Genomic DNA, 17,953 nt, shown 5'->3' with positions numbered 1-17,953 from the left:
ATATCTGGCCAAGTTAAGTCAAAGGTTATAGTTAGGGCCTGGAATTCCCTTATGAACATGGAGGGGTCCTGGCTAAAGGAGCCCAGTTTCCCTTGAATATGAGAGAGATCAGACATGGGGAAGGGGACATGAACTCTGATAGCACCTAGGTCTCCGTTAGCAACCTCTCGTAGGGGAAGCATATCGGGACTCGATTCAGAGCATTGGGCTACTGGTGACTGAGTGTGGGGCAGGGGTGGAAGGTCTGCTTCTGGGTACAGGGGTGGGGGTTGGGGAGCAGAAGGTTGAGGAGGAGGCTGGGGAGATCGGGGACAAGAAGGGTCATCCAAGATATCTGGTGGAGGGGGAGATGGGGAGGGACGAGGTAGTGAAGCTGAAGGAGGAGGGTGGGGAGGACGAGGCATTAAAGCGGCAATGGAGAAACACATGTGACAGGAGTCCCTCAGGCTCAGATTCTGACCGAGGGCCATGAAGGGCTGGACATATGGAACCTCGGAATCCTTTGCTAGTTTCCAACAATAGAGATCAAGTTGGAGGATCATGTTGTAATTTAGCGTCCCATTAAGAGGCCATTGTTCTTGGTCCCTCAGTTTGTATCGGGGCCAAGCCGTGTTACAAAAGAAAATGAGCCTCTTCTTTTTGAGACTGTCTGGATCAAATTCCTTACAATTCCTGAGAATATAAACAAGAGGTGAGTCTAAGGGGACAGATGTACCTGAACCCATTCTTAGCCCCAATGCCATAGAATGGGGCTACTGAGAATCACTGACAAGCAAAAAGGCAAAAATCACTGACAGGCAAAAAAAAAAAATCACTGACAGGCATATGTGCCCTCTTTGTCTCAGTGATGTCTCTGTGCGACTTAGGCACAAAAATGCTTACTGTCTCAGCTGTCACGTCCGACTGAGGTGGCCAGAGCAGTGAGAAACCGTGCGGCCAGGGCATCAGTGACCAGAGAGGGGAATCCCCGGACGCCAGCCGGGAATTGACTCACCGTTATTAGACTCTCAGGGATGGGAAGGAGTTCCCGGGACGACCTAGAGGCGGTGAGGTCCTTTGGAGTCAGTCCGAGCTGAGGAGAAAGAAGCAGAAGCGACAGAAAAGAGGACTGAGGATTCCACCTTCTATCCCTACCGAGGAGGCAGTGGCCAAGGGACTGGGGGCTGTGTGTTTTGCTTTGTCCACAATGTGCCTCGCGTTGCACGGAAGTTGTCTTGCTGGGGGCAGACGCTCTAATAGCCTGGTCCGTTCCGTGACCCCCTTATCCTTTCACGGGAGTCTTCAAGCAGCAGGCACCCTAATGGCTTTTAAATGCCTTACCCGTGCCCACACGATACCCTTTGGCCTAGTCCTCAGTCGGAAGGAAGACAGAGGGATCCTCACTTGCTCTGGGAGGCAGTTACTGGGGCAAAGTGAACCGTGGAGCTTCGGAACACACAGGCTGTGGCCCTGGTCGGAGTTCCTCCTTTGCTTCCACAGCAACTTGCCTGTTCACAGAGGGTCCCAAGGAATGAGGAGAGGAGGTGGGGAAAGAGATGCCCCTGGAGATCCCCGTACAGGCCACCAAATGTTGTGGTCTGAACGCAGGTTGGAAAAGAATTTCCAGACACAAGGCAGAATGTAAAGAAGATAGAATTTATTAGAGGGAAGGGTCGCTGCCAGAACAGTGGGCCAACTTCCTAGCAGTCTGGCAGAGTCAAGCCCGAACATGTGCTATTGATCAGTTTTTATAGCCAGAAAACAAAAGAATGGTCGGGGTGAAAATTTCGTTTACTGATTGGCTGAGGCACATACACCTTCCTTCTATCTGGTGAGAGTGGGACAGCCCAGATGCCTTTCCTTATTTGGGACAGGTCCCGTTGCCCAGGTGGGTGTTGCCCAGGTGGGCTCAGGAATTTCGTAACCATCTCAACGTGGTGGGGAGGGCGATTAAGAGTCCGGTAGGGGGTGTAACGCTGCAACTTTTTCAGGCAGGGTCGTTCTTTGTCCTTTAAGCATAATTGTCCTTGGAGCACCACACTCCTGTCACGCTGATGCCACTGTTTTCTGTAGTAAAGCTCTAAAATTCATTCATTTAGAGGACTGCTGAACCACACCTGGCCTCATTTTACTCTCCTAAAACCCCTCTAAGATAGATATGATGCCCATTTTACAGATGGGCAACAGGCTCAAAAAGGTGAAGGGATGCCATACAACAACCACAAAACACTACAGTGAATGGTAGAGCCAGGCTTCTAGACCCTTCTTTCTCAAATAATAAGCCCCGTGTTTTTTCCAATTAAGAGAGTCTCAGCTCTAAAAAAACAAAGTCAGGCTTTCCTAATGACGTAAGCCATATATGCTACATCATCTTTCTTAGTAATGGTGATATTTGACAAGCCCCGCCCCCCTCCCCGAAACATCAGCTCTGGTCTGATCCTTTACAGTGGGTTCTCAAGCTTAAGTATGCACCAGAATCACCTAGAGAGCTTGTTAAAATGTCACTAGGTTCTACCCTCAGAGTTTGATTCAGTAGGTCTAGGGTGGAGCCCAAGAATGGACACTTCTAAGGAGTTTCCAGGTGATGTTGATGCTTCTGGTCCAGGGACCACACTTGAACTACTACTGCTCTAAGGAAAAAATGAATGGAAGACAGAAGTGGGAAGATTAATCTCCCTTACTTAGCACTTCTGTTCAAAGTAGAGGGTAAACTATTATTTGGCGAAATGTTTTCTCAAATAGCCACAGTTTACAACTGTTTTCTCAAAGGTTAGTGCTGTAACTACCTGTGTAAGAATGCTTGAAATTCCCTCATCCAGGCCACACCCCAGACCAATTAAGTCAACTTCCCTGGGAATGACTTAGCCATCAGCACTTTTAAAGCTACCCAGGTGATTCCAATGTTCAGCCATGGTGAGAACCACTGAAAACACCCCCAAACCATTGTGCAGAGTGAACAGGCCAGAGGTGTGCCTGAGCCTTAGGCTGGTCAGGAAGTGGAGTGCACTAGCAGCCTCTGGCTGACAGCCTCCTCCCTTGTGTACCCTTCAAAAATCAGGACTACGTTAATGGCAGCATCCCTGACTGAAGAAAAGAATTCATTTGTTTTGATGAGATGAAGTTGTCCCCATATAACCTTTCTTAGGCCTGTAGTTAGAGTGAAATATATTTCAGTAGATGTTTGACAGCAAAGTCTGCTTAAAGTAGATTAAAAACCAGTTACCTGAATGTTGAAATAAACCTCATTATTAACAAAGAGCTGAACTTCATTATCTCACTGAAGGGCATATAATTAGAACCATGATAGTGAATGTGATGCTTGCCCTGAGAGGGGGAAAAAACCTTTACAATGAGAGAATTAGATTATAAAAACTTCCTCTTTAATCAAGGCTTTTTAACATGGAACAGATTTCTTGAATAAAATGGAAAGTTTCCAACACATTGAAACATAAATCACCATACATACAACACCTGGCAGAAAAAAAAACAGGAAGTTTACACAATCCCTGTAACAGCCACCGTCTTATTCTTAGATGCTTCCTCCATCTGCCAAGTGTGTTCTGCTGGATACAGAGCTCACATTGGTTTTGGGGGTCACACTTAGCTGAGGCTGCAACCCAAAGAGCAGTTGTCCGGCTGGGCCATGGTCCTGTTGGTTCTGCTCAAGAAGCAAAGCAGTCTCCAACACGTTCAAACAGTGTACTGAACATCCTTTAAATATCAAAGTGAGAAACAGGAAGGCAACATAATAATGTCATCAGAAAGATGTTAGCAAATGAGGACAGCTGTATAAAGCATGAGGCTGAAAAGTGGCTCCCCAGCTTCATTTCTTTGGCTTCTTGGGCAGTGGCCGCCGGAACAGCAAGATGTGAGGTTCTGAAAGAGTGAGTGAAATCTAAGAGACAAGCTCACATCATCCTATGCACAACCTATAGTATCTCCCACTCCCACTTCCCAGGTATCACCCACTCAGATCTTTACAACTAAATTAAGATTTAAGCATATGGCCTTAGAAGCAGACCCCGAAGCCTGGCCTGTGTGCCAAGTACAGAATTGTCAGTATCAGTTCTCTTGCTATGTTTGTGCAGCCCCGGGGCGTCCTTTATTAGTTTTGTCTGGCAGTTTGGTGTCTGGTGTCTTATCAAGAAATATACTCTCCTTGGTTTATTTGGAACACATCCCCAAATTCACTTTCTGATGGAGAATGAAGCAGGGGCCATAACCTCTACCAGTGTATATGTAGCCTTAAAAAAAAAAAAAAAATCCTCTGACCAAATTAGAGATTAAAGGAGGTTTTTTCAGTGACAGGTTGTTTCTGAACTTCCCAGATACTTTCTTATTTTTTTTCTTATTTTTCTTATTTTTTTTTTCTTATTTACTTTCCTGTTTTTCTAGATGGCTGGTGAGTTAAGAAACTAGTAAATCATCCCCACTTTCCCCCTATTTCTTTGGGTTATGCAACCTTATCATTCCTTCATTTCCTCAGTCCTACATGGTTGCTTTCTGCCATTGCACTGACCTGGTTCATGGATCATATAATGGACCCATCCCTGACTCTGCTGAACGCCAAGATTCCTCCATTCAGATTCAGACATCAAATGGGTTTTAGGGACCAGCTTGGCTATGTCCTTGGGCAACATCACATGCCTGTAACAGAAACATGGGAAGGTGGGGAATCTGTATCAGTACTGGGTACAGTATGTCAGACGAGTGCCTGCATATAAAGCCAAGAGAGGCAAGAAAAGACAAACCAGTTCGTAATGGCAGGGAGTTTATATAATCTTATTGTGGGGCAGAGGCAGCTAGAAATAAAGGCCAAGATACCTACATTCTCACAAAAGTATATTAAAAAAGTACACATCAATAAATAACACCAGTGAATGAGCACCTAAATTCCAGACACTGTTGATATATTGACTCTGCCTTCTCGGAGCTTATAGTCTTCTAGTTGATGACCCTAATATAATGGGAACCCCACAACACACACACACACACACACACACACACACACACACACACACACACAAAATAAGTAAAGGCAATTTTGAACAGAATTGTAAGGAGGAAGGGAGAGAAGTAATTTCACGGAGAGGAAAGGCCTATCAGGGAAGAGTCAGAACAAAGGGTGAAATATATCTTATCCTTTAAGATCTATCCTAACTTCATTTTCCTAACTCTGAAGGGATGTGCCATGAGACTTCTTTGGGGGGAACTCCATGCTTTTCTAACCAAGGATAAGTCTCCTTTCATGGCAAAGAAATTACTACTCTGACATGAATTGGAGTGATTCAGACTTCATCATTTTCAATGAAAATGTACTGAATGCTCTCTCTGTGCTAAGTAAAAGGGATTTTTTTCCCCCAAAGAGTCAATTCTAGTCTAAATGTCTGAAAATAGCTTACATCTTAACAAGTCCCTGGCATAAAGATTGGCTTCCATACCTATTTAGACCAAAAAAACAAACAAACCCTTTTCTTAAACCAAATATCACTGCCAAGACTTACATCTTCCAGGGGATGAAATTAGTGATGTTTCTCTAGCCCTGCAAAGACATTATAAGCACTTAATTTTAGTTAGCCTAGTTCAGATGTAGAGAAAAACAGCTGAGGAAAAGAAAGTTAATTGGGTCCAAACAGGGCCGGGGGGCCTTTCCCAAGGATTTGGCATAAAAATAATACAAATAGTGTGTTTGTCAGCAGACACTGAGTTCTCCAGAAGGCCCAGAGCCCTGCACTAGGCTGAAGAAACACAAGGAAAGCAAGCTTCCAGTTGTTTTAAGTATTACGCTTCATATAGATTGGTTGAATGCCAATATTTGTAGAATTCTTTGTCTTCCCTAATTTTCTAATCTAGAATTATGGATTTAGGGTTTATCAAATGCAAACTATAGGGAGTCCTTTCTTCACCATGCCTGGCAAGTTGTACGTGCTCCCACCACAATCTGTACATAGTTCTATCATACCAATTATCACCTTCTTTCTGCTGTCATTACTTCCACAGATTTTTAGGTTTGTTGAAAGCAGAGACCATGGCTTATCCTTGCACTTTAGTAGAACACCTGAAACCTATAAGCACTCCATAACTGTTTCCTAAGTAGATGCCCTTCAAATATTTGACGGGAATCTATTAGGTCTATATTAAGTCTTTTCTCAATGCTCCTGGCCGGTTTTATTCCACTCCAATTCTTCGAAGCCCACTTCCTAAAACAAGCCAGGCAACCACGCCCCCTTTCCATGAATTAATAAGCAACACTCAGGCTCTCTCAGAACTCCCCTCACTTTGAAGCCTCGAGGAAAATTCGGGATCCGCCTTTGCCACCTTCTCCCAGGAGGCTCTACGGTGTTGCCATGATACAAGTAGTCTCAAGAAGGCAAATTCAATTTGCTCAATGAAGGTGAGAGAATGATCCAGAAACCCGCAAAGCTGAGGGTGGTCGGCACTCTAATACTCTAACCACGTCCACCCACGCCTCCTCCCAACAGGAGAGCTTACTCCAAATTCTCTACCACTTTAGGGTTTCTTTTACGATCGCACCCTACCCTTCGCGCATGCGCCTTACGCTCTCATTGCTCGCACCCATTCCCTTCATCTCCCGCGCATGCGCCATTCTGTAGCTTCAGTCCGCGTTACTAACTCCTCGTGCCCTCACTTTTCAAAGCTCACGACCTTGTTATTGCCCCCGCGCCGGCACTAACCGGTACTCGAACTCCTCGTCGTCGTATTTGTCCGAATAGTAAATCTGCTTGTGCGACATAATCACCCTGCCTGAGGACCGTCAGCCCCGCACCGCCAACCTCCAAACAACTCCCAGCAGCACGCGCTCCCACCCTCTTTGGCCTCGCTTTCAAACACACCGCCCGCGCTTTCTATTGGTCATTCTGGCGGAAGGCGGGACAACCCCACCTTCAAGCCTCCGATTGGCTTAGATTTGCTTCTCCTTGAGTCCTTATTGGAGTGCACTGCCTACGTTGCTCAAGAACAAACGTAGGTCAAAAATAGGCCTCTTATTGGCTATCACGGCTCCTGTGCGCGTTCTCGTGCTGCCATTGGCTGACACGGGAAAGTGGGACGGGTGAAGGAGGGACGATGGTAGAGGGTCAGGGGTTAGTGAGGCCGGAAGTGAGTGCAATAAAGTTTCTCCAGGGAGGCCGGGCCCGGGGAGAAAGTTGGAGCGGCGACCTAAGAAGGCAGTGGCGTGATCCGGAACCAAATCGGCCCGCGGTGCGGTGCGGAGACTCCATGAAGCCCTGGTGAGTTGGGACTTTTTTTCTCCTTAGGTGACCCACTCACTCCTCCTCCCCGGAACCCCTCTCCCGGGACCCTACTTCCGGTCTTCACTTCTAAGCCCCGCCCCTGCGACCCCCTCCCCGGAAGTCCCACCTCCCAACTTCAGGGGGCTCCCCGAACCCCGACTTGTTTTCTATTTATTGTCCCCGACCCCACTCTGTCGCCCGACTTTCCTGGAAGTCCCACCCCCAGACATGCTTCCAGGTCCTACTACTAGAAACCCTACGTTAGTCCTTCCAATTCCCCGAAACTCCGCCTCCTAGCGACGATTCTCCGCCAACTCCTGTCTATCAAAAAGCCTATCTCCCGAAAGGGCGGAGCCCTGCCCCTCAAAGAACTATTCGAATTCAAGAAGCCACGCCTCTCTAGGGGTTCCTCCCCTCTAGAAGCCCCGCCCCTTCTTTAATCCACGTCTGATTGTCCAGAAGCCTTGCCTCCTGGGAGTCTCTCTGATGCTCGCGTCCTGAGAGGGCCACGCCCCCTCAGGAGCGTTATCCCTGTAGGACCCGGGTCATCGCCTCAGAAGCTTTGTCTTCAATCCCAGAAACTTTACCTGTTTAACATTTCCTTGTTCTTTTTCTCTTTGGGGACTTTGGCTCAGTTTTCCTGAGCTCTCATGCTCCATTGGGTAGGAAGTCAGAAGTTCACATCTCTGGCTCTGAGGAGTCAGAGATTAGAGGCAGCCCTTTTCCTCTCCCTTACCCTCTTCCAAGGGTGGACCTACTTGAAGGGGGCTGGACTTGGGGTTTGGTACGAGAGTGGGAGGGAGACTCGCTCATAGATTCCCAGCCCCACTCCCAGGACCGACTCCACCCCAGAAACAGCTGTTTGTCTCATACCTGTACGTCGGGAGCTGGGTAGGGCCACGGATTTGTTGGTGTGTAACATGTGGGTGTGACAGGAGAGAAAGTTTTCCACCACCAGAAAACGGTGGCTTGGAGTGGGTGTAGGTAATAGTGTCCTTTTTGCTGTTTGATTTTTTTTTTTAAGGGACTCCTCAGGCCCCACCACTTCTCTGGCTCTTCCCCTCCCCCTAACCGGAGTTCTAGTCTGGGCATTCCTCCTGGTCCCGCTTGCCCAGCCTTCCCTTCTGGAAACATTCCTGAGCTTTCGCCATTTCCTGCTACTTTCCGCTGCTCTTGCCTCCTCCTCCCTGCTGGGCTGAGAAGCCACACGCAGCTTCTTCCAGTCACCCGGATTCCCAGTAGCAATCTCCTTTCTTCCTACATAAATTTAAAAAGCCCTACTTCCTCTTTCTTTTCTAACAATGCTCACACCTGTTGGTCATTCCCTGCTTCTGGATCCTGCAGGCACCCATAGAATGCCCACCTCTAAAGATGAGGACATCCTGGTGTGTGTGTGTGTGTGATGGGGGTGTGAGGCTTTGGCAGAATACTTTCCTCATTCTCTCTATGCCTGGGCGCTGAGTCTTTAGGAAACAGAGTGATAGAATTTCTTCTTGGGAGTGGTGCATGGAGTGGCAAAGCTCTCCTTGGAGGACTAAGTGGGAGGTGATAAGCACAGTATCTAACATGTTTTAAGTGCTAGTGTTGTTCATTGCTATAATCATATGATAATTTGCATCTTTTTATATTCTGAAGTAAATTTAAGGATAGGTAATTCTGCGGTGAGCCTGGGGGGTTATATGTATCTTTTACAACTACTTTTTTGGGTCACTTTCCAACTTCCTTTATGGCCCCCTTGAGCAGAGCTGTGGAGCAGAGCTGTGGGCAGAAGGAATGGGTTTGGGACTGTTCCCTGTGTCCATCCTCAGTCCTTCTCCTGGCACCCCTTTCTCCTTAGCAGATTTGTCTTGTGCCCCCTCTGTCCCTTCATGGCCTGTAGCCCCCACTTCTCTTGGAGAACTGTTGCACTCTCCCATTTCCTCCAGCCAGACTCTGCCTCTGGCGTGAGGGGCATCATGCTCTGTGGTGGACACTTGCACCCTTCCCAGTCACTACTGCAAGAGGAGGGGTATGAGCTTACCCGCAGGTCCAGGGAGCTGACCTTAGTGTCAATGCCCTGGCCGCCCCCACCCCTTCTACCCTTGACAGCTTGCTTCGCTGTGGAAAGGGGGACAGAAGAGTGCTTGGCATGGGCCGCTGCTCCTTGGCATGGTAGGCGCCATGCATGGAGAACAAGCCTCCACCAGCCTGTCCTCTGCTCCAGCTCCTGCCTGGTGGCTCCCTGATGCACCACCCAGGTTGGACTTTATTCCCCTTACTTCACCAGCTTTGCCCTTCCTCTTGGCCCCTCCCTGCATCCACTGGGACCACGTCCTTCCTTTTCCCATTTCTTTAGCTCCTTCCACAGCTGTGGTAGCAGAGGATGCTAATGGCCCAGGCTCCCTGGGGCTGCCACCCCATGTGTGATAGTGGTGGGGGGTCGCCGGGGGTGGCCGGGGCTGGAGGAGGAGGGAGTTTGAGTGTTCAACTAGGACAGGAAGGGAATTGCTGAGCTCAGGAATCCCCTCCCTTTCTCACCCCCAGCTGCCTCTGTTTCCTCCCTTATTCCCCCCGCTGCCCTCCCTTAGTTTCCTGCTCCCTTTGGCCTGCCTATGTCTGGTTTGGATTGATGCAGACCTCCTCTTGCCACCCTCCTTTCCTTCTCACTCCTCCATCCTTCCCTCCCACACTCACTTTATTCCTCTCCAGATTACTTGTTGTTTGTACGGGGGCGGGGTGGGGGTGGGGGGGGCGGGCATGGATCGCTCTGCCCTGTAAGAGTTCTGGGTTGGGGCAGTGCTGGAGGCTTAGCCCCTCAGAGCCTGTGAGTCAGCACTGTCCTCGGGATTGGTCTCTCCCCTTAGCTCCCCGCCCCTGGGGAGGAGCAAGTCAGCTCTAGGTCCAGCCTGTTCTCCTCACAGCTAGAGAAGAGGCTCCACGCTGGGCGGGGATGGGGCCTGAAACTCTCTGGGTCTGAGCCTGGGGAGCCAGAGCCACTTGTCCCTCTCCCTCCCCAGGACCCTTGAGATCCCTGGGCCAGAGAGGTCCGATCAGGCTAAGGGCCTGGGATGCCCCCTGCCTGGCCCCCTTGCCCTGACTGGCAGGGGGGCCAGGCTGGGCAGCAGCCTTCCTCTCACTCCAGCCATGGATCTCCTGCCCCCCAAGCCCAAGTACAACCCACTTCGGAATGAGTCTCTGTCATCGCTGGAGGAGGGAGCTTCAGGGTCCACCCCACCGGAGGAGCTGCCTTCCCCATCAGCCTCGTCTCTGGGGCCCATGCTGCCACCTCTGCCTGGGGACGATAGTCCCACTACCCTGTGCTCCTTCTTCCCCCGGATGAGCAACCTGAAGCTGGCCAACCCGGCTGGGGGGCGCCTGGGGCCGAAGGGGGAGCCAGGAAGGGCAGCCGAGGATGGGGAGGGGATCGTAGGGGCAGCCATGCCGGACTCAGGCCCCCTGCCCCTCCTCCAGGACATGAACAAGCTGAGTGGAGGCGGCGGGCGCAGGACTCGGGTGGAAGGGGGCCAGCTGGGGGGCGAGGAGTGGACCCGCCACGGGAGCTTTGTCAATAAGCCCACGCGGGGCTGGCTGCATCCCAACGACAAAGTCATGGGACCCGGGGTTTCCTACTTGGTTCGGGTGAGTGAACATCCTCCCTCCCACTTCCTCCAGTTCCTCTGCTCACTAGTCTTTTTTTTCCTGCTCTTCCCCAGCAACTCCTTTGGTTTCTGTGTCCTGTTTCTTAAACCTTTCTTGCCCCTTCTCTGATTCTTTCGCCCCTTCCCTTCCAGCTCTGTCTGGGGCCCCTTCCTTCTTGTGACTCCCCCACCCCCACCCTGCCATGCTTAGCACAAAGCCCAGCACAAGCCCTTAGTAAGTGTTGGAATGAGTGACTCTTGACTGTCCCCTCCAGTCTCCTCCCCCTTTCTGGAGATGTCACTCCATCCCACCCAGTGCCTGTCACTCCCCTCCGAATTCTCTTCCCACATGCATGAGGTCCCCCAAGCTTGCCTTCTCTCCTCACCCTGTTGTTCTGCATGTCGTGGGATGTATCCACGGGCAGTGGGCAGAACTTCTGCAACCTTACGGAACAAGCAGGGAAGAGTCCTGGGGCTCTTTGTGAAGAGGTGGGTGGAGGCGGCTGACTGTTCTCCTCCTGTCCCTCCCCTCAGTACATGGGATGTGTGGAGGTCCTGCAGTCAATGCGCGCCCTGGACTTCAACACCCGGACTCAGGTCACCAGGTTGGTGGGGCGGGGGGCGGAGTGTGGGGGTCCTGGGATTTGTGAGGGGAGGGGGGAGTGGGTCACTTGGCAGTGGCACTAGTGATGGCTCATCTTTGGGTGGTGAAGGGGATTGAGAGAAAGTTAGGGAAGGGAGTCGAAGTCTCAATGAAGAGAGGCAACTCTGACCTGGCTCCTTCTTGCTTATGCAGCCTGGGGGGTTGTGGGGGAGGTGGCAGAGGCAGCTGGCAGCTGGAGCTTGAGTGGAAAATGGGGGTAGATGGAAGGTTGCTGCTGCCTTTGGGAAGGGGATGGGACATTTGGTAGCTGGAAGGGGGTGGGCCGAGACCCACTGAGGCTCTAACCCAATCAGCCAGGAAGCGGCCTCTCAGTGTCATCAAATATTAAAGGCCCTTAATTCAATCCGCCACGACAAAGAGCCTGGAGTGCCCCTGGAGTCTGGCCTGGCCTTCCCCTCCCCCAGCCCTGTGGCAGCTCCAGCCGGGTGGGAGGCAGGCCGTGGGTCTGAGTACCCCTCTTTCCCCAGGGAGGCCATCAGTCTGGTGTGTGACGCTGTGCCGGGTGCTAAGGGGGCAACAAGGAGGAGAAAGGTAGCTGGGGTCGATGGGGCAAGGGGCGCTGCCGGGAGAGGTGGAGGAGCAGGGGGAAGGCTGGTGTGGGGCGTGCGGGGAGGAGGCCAGGAGGCAGGGGTGTGCGGGGAGCCCCCAGCTTCTGAGATCCTTGGGCCCTTCCCTAGCCCTGTAGCCGTCCACTCAGCTCAATCCTGGGGAGGAGTAACCTGAAATTTGCTGGAATGCCAATCACTCTCACCGTCTCCACCAGCAGCCTCAACCTCATGGCCGCAGACTGCAAACAGGTTGGTGGACTAGGGCGGCAGGACCAGAAACATTGATGGGAGGGCTAAGTGAGGACCCGGTTATGAGGGCAAGAAACTCGGACAGAAGGCTTGGGAGCATCAGGACGGTAGGGAAGGAAGAGATTAGGAGGACATGGGTTGAGAAGCCAAAAGGATGAGACTGGGACCCCAGGGTCCTGGGCCAATGGTGGGGGGCGCCCAGTGGGCCCTGAGGCTGCCTGACACACGTCATTCCCTTCCTTCTCCATCCCCTGCTCTAACCCTCAGATCATCGCCAACCACCACATGCAATCCATCTCCTTTGCGTCTGGCGGGGACCCGGTGAGTTGGGGAATGGAGCACGGGTGGTGGGAGAAGAGTACGGGGCTAGGGGTTGGAAAGACACTGGCTAGAGAATAGAGCGTGCTAGGATTGAGGTGATATCTGAAGAGGACTGGGTTTGAGGGGTCAGGAGTGATGTGGGGCTATGAAATTTAGCTAACTGGCCTCTTCTGACTCTGTCCACCCCAGGACACAGCCGAGTATGTCGCCTATGTTGCCAAAGACCCGGTGAATCAGAGAGGTGAGGCGTGGTGGGGAGCACTGGGTGGGGCCAGCTGTCCGAGAGGTAGGTGAGCAGGACCCTGCGGCTCCTGGCTGTGGAGGACAGATGACAAGGGCCTCTGTCTGCGCCTCCTCCTGGCCACGCTGCCCCCGAGCTCCCTGATGGCCTCTGCTGTGTCCCCAGCCTGCCACATCCTGGAGTGTCCCGAAGGGCTTGCTCAGGACGTCATCAGCACCATTGGCCAGGCCTTCGAGTTGCGTTTCAAACAATACCTCAGGAACCCGCCCAAGCTGGTCACCCCCCATGACAGGTGAGTGGGCCAGGGTTGGGGGGCGGCCAGCTCTTGGGCCCCAGACCGGAATTGGAAAAGTAGGTCTGCTCTTCCCACACTTGAGCTCAGAGAGGTGCAGGGAAGGAAATAACCTGTGCGCCCCTGCTTCCCACTTCCTGCTATTCTTAAGTTTCCTGTGGCCATCAGGAAGGTCTTTCGAGGCCCTGCCTGCTGCAGGGCCACCTCTTCCTGTCGTGTGCCCGTGGTGGAGCTGTAGTCCAGGACGTCCACGCTGCAGCTCTTCCCTGGCTAGATGGGCTTTTCTTTTCCCAGCCATCTCATTGCTGGTCTGTCCTTTTGTGCATTTCTCCATATTTAGTTTAGTTCTTCATTTTCTTGCCTCTAGAAGCCGTCAAGAATTTGGGTGAGGGAGGATGGCTCTTTCCTGAGATCCTTACCTTTCCCACCTCAGACCAGTAGTATTGAGTATTTAGAGGAGGTTAAACGACTCTGGAGCACCCCGCTCCCCGGTACTTACTGCTCCCCCTCCCTCTTGGGAGACAGCTTAATGATCAAGGGCATGACTTTAAAGACAAACCTGAATTCATATCTCAGCTCCACCACCTTTTAGTTGTGAGACCTAAATCCTTTTACCCCTGACCCTTATTTTCCTCACCTATAAAATCGAAGAAGGAAATAATACCTACCTTATAGGGTTGCCAGGAGGATGAAATGATTATATATATGAAACACCCAGCCTCAGGCCTACCCCTCAGGGAATGCCCAGTATGTGACCGCTGTTCTGTCTGTTCTCCATCCTCTTACCCATGCTCTTCTCTTCCTCCTGTCCCTCCCAGGATGGCTGGCTTTGATGGCTCAGCTTGGGATGAGGAGGAAGAAGAGCCACCTGACCATCAGTACTATAATGACTTCCCTGGGAAGGAACCCCCTCTTGGGGGGGTGGTGGACATGAGGCTTCGGGAAGGAGTCCCCCAGGGGGCTGCTCGACCCACTCCACCCAGTGCCCAGACCCCTAGCCACCTGGGAGCCACGCTGGTAAGTTGCTTGCATGAAGGTGGGCTGGGCCCAGGAAGGCAGCGTCTGGTTAGGGCCTCTGGTCTCACCCTATTTTTGTCCCTTCAGCCAGTGGGGCAGCCTGTTGGAGGAGACCCAGAAGCCCGCAAACAGATGCTGCCCCCGCCACCCTGCCCAGGTATGAAGGGAGCTGAGAGGGGCAGAGTGGGGTGTGAGAAGCAGGGCGGGGATCACTGTAAAGCCTCCCTTTCCTCAGCAGGCAGAGAGCTCTTTGATGATCCCTCCTATGTCAATGTCCAGAACCTAGACAAGGCACGGCAAGCAGGCGGTGGGGCCGGGCCCCCCAATCCTGCCGTCAATGGCAGCGCGCCCCGAGACCTCTTTGACATGAGTGAGTGTGCCCCTCTCCTTCCTGCATCTGCGTCTTCTCACTTGGTTCCTCCTCTTTTCTTCCTGGCCTCCCCTCCCTGAGGGTCTGGCTCTTGAGCATGTGTTGTGCCAGCTGCCTCTTCTAGCCCTCTCTCTGTACCCCCAGAGCCCTTTGAAGATGCCCTGCGGGTGCCTCCACCTCCCCAGTTGGTGGCCATGGCTGAGCAGCTCCGAGGGGAGCCCTGGTTTCACGGGAAGCTGAGCCGGCGGGAGGCCGAGGCACTGCTACAGCTCAACGGGGACTTCCTGGTGCGGGAAAGCACGACCACGCCTGGCCAGTATGTGCTCACTGGCCTGCAGAGTGGGCAGCCCAAGCACCTGCTACTGGTGGACCCTGAGGGTGTGGTGAGTATCGCAGGGGTATGGGTGGGTGAGGCAGAGAGGAAGGTGCAGTACCCTCCTGTGCAGCCCTGTTCCTGCTTCACTGCTTTCTAGACTTCACCTGCTGGGCACCTCTATCTGAGCCTCCTCTGCTCTCAAGGTGCCTGGCATTCCCCCTCTAGTGGCTTAGGGTTCCTTCCCTTCTCACATCCCTGAACTTGAGCTGTTTTCCCTTCAGTCCCGGCCAATCCCCAAACTTTATGCCCATGAGTGCTGGAAGGTGTACATGTCACCTGAGTCCCTCTTTTGACAAATGACAAAACCATCCTTAAGAGGTTGTGATGTTCAATGTCAGATGGTTAGAGGCTAGGCACCCCAAATCTCCTCTCTCAAGAGGAGCCAGGGGCCTCCCCAGCTTCTCCAGACTCAGGGCTCAGACCAGTGCTCTGTCTCCTGTCTGCACTGTCCCTCTGCCCCTCATAACTTTGGTCTCTTTTCTACAGCAACCTCAGCCTCCTTTGCATGTCTTTTTTGTACTGTGTATCCTCTTCTGAGACATACCACCTTCTTCCAGGTCAGGGGAGGAGTAGCTATCCCTCAGCTTCATGATTTCTGGGCTGATGTCCCCTCTGCCTTTTCCCAGTTCACTGACCTGCCCATTCCCACGGCTATCTCCAGCTTCTCTTTCTAGAGAAGCCTCAATGATCAGGACTGACGGCCCTCCCGCTTCTGCCATCTTTTTCTCCTGCCTCAACCCTCTTGAACATTCCAGCTTCCTCAGCTTTGGGGACTGAGGTCTTATTTGACTCTTCACCTGAATTGACCTTCTCCCTTCCCACTTCCCAGGTTCGGACAAAGGATCACCGCTTTGAGAGTGTCAGTCACCTCATCAGCTACCACATGGACAATCACTTGCCCATCATCTCTGCGGGCAGCGAACTGTGTCTCCAGCAACCTGTGGAGCGGAAACTGTGATCTGTCCCAGTGCTCTCTCCTAGAAGATACCCTGCAACCCCTTCCACCCTATTGTCCAGTTCTCAGGACCTCACTTGGGAGTGTTCTGTGGGCTTGGCCTTGTGTAGGGATGGGGGTAGTGTGGACATTGGGTTCAGCGTCCAGCTGAGTGAGAGGGTTTGAGTCAGGAGCCAGGGGTAGAGTCCTGCTTCTCCCCAAACCTCACCAAAGTATTAATGTACAGAGTGGCCCCCTTCCCTGGGCCTTTCCTGTGCCAACTTGATACCCCCTTCCCCAAGGTGGGTGCTGGAGGCCTGGGCAGTGTGCCTCCTTGTAATGGAAAATGTCCTGTGGTGATAGGCCCAGTGGAGCAATCACCCTTCCAGGGAAGGGGAATGAATCACACCCTTAGTCTACCCCTGGGCTCAGGGTACCCCAGACCCCTCTCAACAACCCTCCCTCCCAGCGTTTAAACTTTGTGCCTTTGACCATCTGCTAGGTCTGAAGATATTTTATGCAAAGAGTTCTTGGGCCCGTGAAGTCAAGCATGGGGGTGCTGACACCTTGGCTTCTGGGACCCCGTCCTCTCCTTGCTCAGTACCCCCTCCCGTTTAGGTTGGGTGAACAGAGGCAGGAGTGGCAGCTGTCCCCTCTCCACCGGGATATGCAGCTCTTAGAGATTGCCTCAGAGCCCCCTCCCAGCCAGTGGGGAGATGGACCTGCCTCTTGCTCAGTGCCTCTTGGGTGGGGCCCCTCACCCCAGGGGGTCTATATATACATTTGGCAAGTCCATCCCCCCCCCCCCCATGTTGCATGCATGTTATACTCTAGAGCCAAAGTACAGCCCTTCCTCCTGTAGCCTCTGCCCTGCCTCCCCCTGCTGGGGTGGTGGGGGGATGACTGAAGTGTCATCCTAGGTGGATTTTGTGGAGGTGGGAACAGGGGCACTGAGACTCTAAAGCAGTAGACAATCCCCAGATACCATCGGTAGATTTGGAACTGCGTTTTTTATTTTATATGCATATATTTTAGGGCTGTAGATTTACTTTACTAATTTGTTTTCCATAGCTTATTCCTGAGCACAAAATGATAATAATCGATTTATACATCACCTTTTTGACTTTTCAAAGCCCTTTTACAACTATTGGCATTTTCCTCACCCTGGCCTTTGCCGGTAGCATTATCTTTTCTGAGAGACCAGAGGCCGAGTGTGAGCTAGGACTAGAGAAACTTGGACCTCCCACCGCGAGGCTGGGAGGCAGAAGTTTGGCTGAATGGATGTTAGTTTCACACGGGGCGGGCGGGGGCGGGGGCTTGGGGACACTTAAAACCTGCAGTTATTGAATCCCTTCTCCAGGCCGGGTCCTGCCGCAAAGACAGAGGAGCCGGCCCTGCTCTGTCATTAGGCCTTGTGGATAAGGGAGCGTGGACTATCTAAATCCTCACCTCCCTTTTTTTTCTTTTCTTTTTGTTTGGATGTTTTCACGGGTCTCACTTATACCAAAGGGAAAGAATCTTCATTAAAGTCCATATTTCTTCTACCTCGGCCTCCTGGTCCCTGTCGCTGCCTATTGTTGGCTGTGGGCCCCCCGTGGCGGGAGGCCGAGGCCGCCTCGGGGCGCGGTGCGGTGCGGCCCGGCCCACCTGGCCTCGCTCGGGTCGCGCCTCCTCGCGGAGGAGGGGCGCCGGGAGGGCGCGGCGGGGTGGGGAGGGCGGGGCCATCATCCAAGGAGGTGTTCGTGTCTGCAACTGGGGCCGCGGCGGCGGGGTGGGATCGCGGCCGGCCGAACCCCAGGCGGCTCGGGCTTCCCAGGCGCGCGCTCACGCCCTCGCGCACCTCTGCGGCGGCCCCTCGGCGGGGGATGGTACGGCCCAGCGCAGAGCCCACGGCCGCCGCCTGCCCTAGTGAGCGGGCACGCGGCGCTCCCGGGCTTGGGACGGCCCCCCGCCCCAGGGTCGTGCCTTGGTACCGCCCTGCCCGCCCGGCGCTCGGGGGAGGGTGTGACCCGGGCCTCGCTCCCCCTCCTTGCCGTGCGCAGTGGTGGCTGCCACGCCGAGTTCCGGTTCCTGTGGCTGCGGCCGCGGGCGG

At 52.9% G+C, this 17,953-nt stretch overlaps 2 protein-coding genes across 6 annotated transcripts; one reads left to right on the top strand and one right to left on the bottom strand.

Moving 5' to 3' along the window:
• Window positions 1-3,337: 3,337 nt before the first annotated feature.
• Window positions 3,338-6,832, bottom strand: CKS1B (CDC28 protein kinase regulatory subunit 1B). The gene is made up of 3 exons (XM_027095293.1): window positions 6,675-6,832; window positions 4,499-4,626; window positions 3,338-3,855 (listed from the first exon to the last, which is right to left on the bottom strand). The coding sequence occupies exons 1-3, from the start codon at window positions 6,731-6,733 to the stop codon at window positions 3,803-3,805; spliced, it is 240 nt and encodes a 79-aa protein (XP_026951094.1). The 5' UTR covers window positions 6,734-6,832; the 3' UTR covers window positions 3,338-3,802.
• Window positions 6,833-7,008: 176 nt separating this feature from the next.
• On the top strand, window positions 7,009-17,405 carry SHC1 (SHC adaptor protein 1). Of its 5 annotated transcripts, XM_027095288.1 has the most exons (14): window positions 7,096-7,229; window positions 9,321-9,469; window positions 10,683-10,850; window positions 11,384-11,454; window positions 11,981-12,044; window positions 12,191-12,310; window positions 12,578-12,631; window positions 12,821-12,872; window positions 13,038-13,164; window positions 13,983-14,181; window positions 14,269-14,338; window positions 14,417-14,551; window positions 14,696-14,934; window positions 15,757-17,405. In XM_027095288.1, exons 3-14 carry the CDS (start codon window positions 10,686-10,688, stop codon window positions 15,883-15,885), a joined length of 1,425 nt encoding a protein of 474 aa, XP_026951089.1. In that variant the 5' UTR covers window positions 7,096-7,229; window positions 9,321-9,469; window positions 10,683-10,685; the 3' UTR covers window positions 15,886-17,405. The 5 variants fall into 5 exon arrangements, with proteins under 5 accessions (XP_026951090.1, XP_026951089.1, XP_026951088.1 ...); XM_027095289.1 differs by lacking the exon at window positions 9,321-9,469 and having other exon boundaries at window positions 7,009-7,229; XM_027095287.1 differs by having other exon boundaries at window positions 9,321-10,850; window positions 14,420-14,551.
• The last annotated feature ends 548 nt before the right edge of the window (window positions 17,406-17,953 follow it).

The sequence above is a fragment of the Aethalodelphis obliquidens genome, unplaced genomic scaffold (genome assembly GCF_003676395.1).
Source record: "Aethalodelphis obliquidens isolate GAN/ISIS:26980383/991018 unplaced genomic scaffold, ASM367639v1 scaffold90, whole genome shotgun sequence".
NCBI classification, from domain to species: domain Eukaryota; kingdom Metazoa; phylum Chordata; class Mammalia; order Artiodactyla; family Delphinidae; genus Aethalodelphis; species Aethalodelphis obliquidens.
The sequence above is the reverse complement of the archived record's forward strand: the minus strand, read 5'-3'. Positions and strand labels throughout refer to the sequence as shown.